Source organism: Curcuma longa, chromosome 5 (assembly GCF_044706935.1).
Source record: "Curcuma longa cultivar G26 ecotype Majalengka, Jawa Barat chromosome 5, ITB_CL_G26_1.1, whole genome shotgun sequence".
Classification (NCBI taxonomy): Eukaryota; Viridiplantae; Streptophyta; class Magnoliopsida; order Zingiberales; family Zingiberaceae; genus Curcuma; species Curcuma longa.
Window position 1 is genome coordinate 11,277,609 of NC_133865.1, and position 6,000 is coordinate 11,283,608.

Genomic DNA, 6,000 nt, shown 5'->3' on the forward strand with positions numbered 1-6,000 from the left:
TAGCAATAACAAGAAATTCTCACACTCTTGAACTCTTAAAGAACTCTTTAGAACTCACACAATACACTAAGTAGTAGATGAGTAGAAGATGAGTTCATTGTCTTGTAGTGGAGGATATTTATAGATGGTATGCACCCTTCCATGCAACACATGAAGAGTTGTATCTCTTCATTGTGCACCATTTCATGAAAAGAGTTGCATCTTTTCATTATGCACCCTTTCCCTATTCAAATGAAATAAATAAATAATAATATTTACTTATTCACTTTAATATATATTGTAAAAGTGAAGAGTCAAGTAGAACAAGATTGACAATATACGTGATAGGAGAGAAGTCCAAATGAGTTATAGTTGATTGAATATTTAGCAAGTTGAAAATCTAATAGGAAGTTGATAAGAAAGAAGTTAAAGTGAGTCATGGTTAACCAGACACTTGACGGTTAAAAGTTCAACAGAGAATTGACATGAAAGGCGAAGTCCAAGAGAATCATGAAGGACTAAATATTTGGTAATTGAAAGTTTAATATGAAGTTATCAAAGGCAAAATCCAAGTGGATCATAAAAGATTAGACATTTGACATAAGATGTAAAGTTTAAGTGGATCAAGAATAACTGAATACTTGATAATGAGAGAAGATTGAACAGGTTAATGAGAATCATATGTTTGGCAATAGCAAAGTTTTGGTAGGTCAAGATTGATCAAATCTTAACTATGAGATGAGAAATCTTGGCATGTCAAAGTTGGACGAATGTTACACGAGTAAAGTCTTGTCATACACTACAACAAATATGACTTTCCGCAGCGCGCAAAAAGTCTATCCGCAGCGCACATTGCATGCTGCATAACTCCAAGCTGTTAAAAGTTAAGCACTTTTCGCAGCGCGCAATTGTGCGCTGCGGATGCGCTTTTCCGCAGCGCGCAAGGGTGCGCTGCCGTTGCTCTTTTCCGCAGCGCGCAAGGGTACGCTGCCGTTGCTCTTTTTCGCAGCGCGCAGGCGCGCGCTGTGATTGTAATTTTCGACAGCGCACGGGTGCGCGCTGCGGAAAAGTGCATACGCATTTTTCGCAGCGTGTAAGGGTGTGCTGTGGAAAAATGCATCGGCAGCACGCGCTCACGCGCTGCAGAAAAGTGCATACCCGCGCGCTGCTGAATATTCCTATATACTCAAATATAATAAAAATACAAATGATTATAAAATCATTTCTCTAGCATTTAAAATCCAACAGATAAATACTACATACAATATCACATTCACAATTATAAAATGAGAGCTCAAACAATTCTAATATATATCAGAGTAACAAAAATCATCTTTGCTACAAAAAGTTTAAGATCAAATCAATAACATCTATATCAGTCAGACAAAACTATAAACATTGATGCCCAAGCGACTGTGCTTCCTATTGCATCCTCAAGAAAAAACATCTCTTCATTTGGTCGAATTAGCTCCACCTTCTCCACGAAAACTCTATCAATCCAAACTTTCCAATAAGATCCACCAAGAGGAACATGATGTACTTTTGCTTTTGGATCCGTGGATGCAATTCTACCTTCTGCAACAGCTCCATCAACAGACCAATGAAGCAGCTTACATTTAGCATTAACATTGATATTTCCAGCAGTCACTTTCTTTAGTGTTGACTGTATAATAATAAAAAATAATTAATGATTAAACAAATTTTTATAATAAAGCATGTTATAAATAATAAAAGAGAAGTATAATATTGTAGTAAGATAGTTACCTGAGGTGCAACATTGCTATCACCACCAGTAGAATTTCCAATACCGCTACCAATTCCACCACTACAAACCTAATTTTACAAACCAATATCAGATAAATTTTTCAACTGATATAAAAAAGAAAGTATGGAAAACAAGTAAATGACCCAATCGTTAGAACAAATTTTTCAGCAATAAAATTTTCAGCACGAAACAAGAAGCAGATTCAAAAAATTTTCAGCAACAAATTTTTCAGCAATAGGATTCAATTGGAATCTACTATTGATTGGAGCTGCTGAAGAGGATCCATAAAATTGGCTCACTACAGAAAGACAAAACATTGTAGGAAGAAGAAGACTGAAGTTTGTGGATAGCACAGACATTATTGGCCCCTAAAATGAGCATTGCCGAGACAAGAACCATGCAGCCAGAACAAAATAACAACTAACCTGGAATTCCAGTAGCACAGTAGAATATCAAGATTGGATTTATTAGAAGTTGAAGAGGCATGAAAGGAGTAAATGAAAGAAAGGCAAGCAGGTATGTTGCTCAATGGAAGCTATGAAAATCAAAGACCGATGAAAATCAAAGACCAATTCCAGCACATCAAAGACAACAGCAAAGGGTGAAATGCATACCATAAAAAAAAAGGAGAAGCTTAGACCGATGAAAAGCTCCAACATGTAGGTGGAATAAAGGCCAGAGATGGTGAAGAGAGATAAACACGAGTCAAAGCTAGCGAGAAAGAAAAGTGCTGCTGATATGGTGAAAGTTTCTTCAGCAAAGTATACCACAAACAGAAGCTAAAACTTCTATGATATTAAGCATTCCAATGAGATGGAAGCATACCAGTGCATAAGGCACGGAAGTTTTCTGTTGAAGCCATCTAGATCAAAAGCACTCTATACTATGTGCAGAGAATTGAAGTTTACAGACAAGCACAACAAGCACCACCTCATTCTCATGCAATAAATTTTTCAGCAATAAGGGATTTTTGAAACACGAAACAAGATTCAAATTGATTAGGAGCAGATTCAAATTTTCAATTGATTAGGAGCAGATTCAAATTTTTCAGCAATAAATTTTTCAGCAACAAATTTTTCAGCACGAAACAAGAAGCAGATTCAAAAAACTGATCGATACAATTGATTAGGAGCAGATTCAACCAAAACAAAACTACATCACACAGACAGCACGGTTAATTAACGAAACTGATAAAAATGTAATATAAACAGTATGTGATAAGATAACTGCAGGAATAAGTGCAGGAATAAGATAACTGCAGGAATAAGTGCAGGAATTAACGAAACTGATCAAAATGTAATATAAACAGTATACAAACAGTATGTGATAAGATAACTGCAGGAATAAGTGCAGGAATTAACGAAACTGATCAAAATGTAATATAAACTGAAGCAGCAATATAACAAAAGGCAGGAATTAACTTCACAATAGAAATAGACACATTACTAACCTGTTCTTTTTCATTTTGTAACTTTATAGTTTCGAAGAAGGACTTCATTTCTTGCATTTCTTGTTGAAGATTATGCACTATACTTTCAAGATGCTTAACAGTTGATTTTTTTTCCACAGAAGCTCCAACTTTTGATGGTTTAACTCCAAAGCCCATTCCACGCACTCTACCTCGAGATTCCTTGCCAAATACACGGTTAATTGCATCATCGGCAATGTTAATTGTGTTTAAAGATTCAGGTGGACATTCTTCTATTTCTTTCTGCAAATAGCAATATACAAATATTGTAAAATAAAAAAATTTGATTACTAGTACTAGTGGTTGATAGTCTTATTACTATTTTATCTCCAACAGCTTGACTAATAGGTTCCCCATTTTTCTTCTTGTGGCCTTCAATCCAAACTTGTGACCTTGTAATTGTAGTATCTGCAGGACTTGATTTTTCCTTAAATATTTGACATATATAAATATATAAAAAATTGTTAGGAACAAATAACAATATATGTATGCATATCTATAGAAATTTTGTATTCATATTTTTTTTTAAATAAGTTCACTGACCATAATGCTAGCCAATCGAGCATAACCTCTCCGGCTCATCGTGTGAATGTGATCTTGATTTACCCTCATTGCTCTAAATTTTGCACTCTTTTCCTGAGAAAAAAAAACATTTTATAAAATCCATTACAAGTGCTAACAATTCACTTAATTAATACTTACTTGAAATTCAGATGATAATGTTCTTTTTACAAATAATTCCCACTGTTGTTGATCCATAAATTCAGGCTTCAAAATATTAAGATTTCGTGAAGCTACTTGACCAGTATTAGCTTCTCGTACCAGTATTTGCAGTTTAGACTTTCTATCACGCCATAACTTAGCCAATTTTTGAAAAATTATTTTCTTCTCACACTCCTCAACATGATAATTCACCTGTACATTAAGAAGTACAGAATTATACCTACTTTTTGTCATAAATTAAAACTCATTAAATTCAGTAACTAAAGACATTACCTGAAGACAACTCCACATCCTATTCTTGACATCTTCATTTACATCGCTCCACCCATCTAATGTATATGGCACAAATTCTTTTACCATGCAGCCCAGAAAAGAAGCATATTTTATAGAATTATCCCCAATTGGTTGTCCAAATTCATTACGCTCCAGCTCTTTGGGCATTAATTGACCACTAGCTAATTTCAATTTTGATAGACCCCGTGCTTTTTTTTTATCAATCTTGTCTTCGTCAATTGTCTCTTTATCATGCAAATCCTCTGATGAAGTATTAGTGTCCACTCCTGATAGCCTCTCCACTATATTAGCCTACACAATAGCATAAAGAGAATGAAATATATCACTATACCTTTCCAATAGTAAACCAAGATTAAAAAAAATACAATATCACCTGAATTTCATCTACAACTGACTTGCTCCGTTTTTTCCCCATTCTTCTATCTTTTAAATGTTATATAATAACCTGCTCATAAATAATATAACATGAAACATTATTGAAGATAAATCAGTGGGAAAAAAATATAGAAACAATAAAAGCATATAATGACACTTGAGAAGACCATTTGTTATTGAAATGAAGAAACAGTAAAAACATATAATGACACTTACAAAGTGCAGTCATGGATCAATCACATCAATTCCATCACACTCATTCCTTGCATATGGTTCTTTCTCAGTAATATTAATATCAAGTCTAGACACATCAAGTGGTGTTGTTGATATATAAGCTTCCTCTTCAATTAAGTTCATGTCATGAATACCTCGAGGTGGCGCTTTTAGCAACACATACCAATTTGATTCATCATTATCCCTAGAATAGAATACTTGCTTTGCTTGTGATGCTAAAATGAAAGGATCACTTTCAAAAGTTCTTAGTCCTTGCTGTAAGTTGACTAGTGTAAAACCATCTTCCATTTTAATACCAGTTCGAATATTAGCCCAATCACATCTAAAAACAGGCACTTTGAAAGAATAGTAGTCAAGTAAAATAATTTCTCGTATAACCCCGTAATATGAGAGTCTTCCTCTTGTATGTGAATAATCATTATCACTAGATTGACAAATAGTATCAGCTTCAATTGAAACACCACTATCTTGTGTTGACCTTCCAACATCAATTGTGTGGAACCGATGCCCATTTACAATATAACCAGTGTAAGATATAACATGTTTTCTTGGACCATGTGCTAGCCATTTAATTCGGCCTGAGGAGTTGTCAAGGTCATATTTTGATAGCCACTCCGCAAATGTTTCCATATGTCGCTTTTGTAATAATGTTTCGTTAGATATGAAACGACGATCTGCTTGTTTAAGCTCCTCAATGTGCATCTGCTATAACCATCTGGTAACTTTATTGTATCCCAAGCTACTGAATCAACTGGATGATGCATCATATAATCTTGACTTTTATGGTTGGAGTGCCAAATCAAGTCTTCAGCCTTTTCTTCTATTTTAAACATCCTTTTTAATCTAGGTATCATGGGAAAATACCGAAGCACCTTTTCTGGAACTCCTTTACGAACTTTAGTAGTGATTTTGTCAACTTTCCATCTTGAGGAACCACACTTTGGGCATGACTCCAAATCTTTAAGATCCTTTCTAAATAGACAACAATCATTTGGGCAAGCATGAATCTTCTCGTATCCTAAATCAAATGGTTTCAACAACTTTCTCATTGAGTAAACATTTTCTGGAAGTGTATTTTTTTCTGGAAGCATGCCGCCCAAGATCTTAAGAAGCTCATTGAAACTAGTGTCAGTGTGACCATTAGTAGACTTGTAATTGTATA

The 6,000-nt window shown here is 34.6% G+C and overlaps 1 protein-coding gene across 1 annotated transcript; it reads right to left on the reverse strand.

Moving 5' to 3' along the window:
• Positions 1-2,896: 2,896 nt before the first annotated feature.
• Positions 2,897-4,644, reverse strand: LOC141829877 (uncharacterized). The gene is made up of 8 exons (XM_074717360.1): positions 4,603-4,644; positions 4,209-4,520; positions 3,915-4,127; positions 3,756-3,848; positions 3,532-3,639; positions 3,195-3,455; positions 3,063-3,079; positions 2,897-2,999 (listed from the first exon to the last, which is right to left on the reverse strand). The coding sequence occupies exons 1-8, from the start codon at positions 4,642-4,644 to the stop codon at positions 2,897-2,899; spliced, it is 1,149 nt and encodes a 382-aa protein (XP_074573461.1).
• Between the last annotated feature and the right edge of the window lie 1,356 nt (positions 4,645-6,000).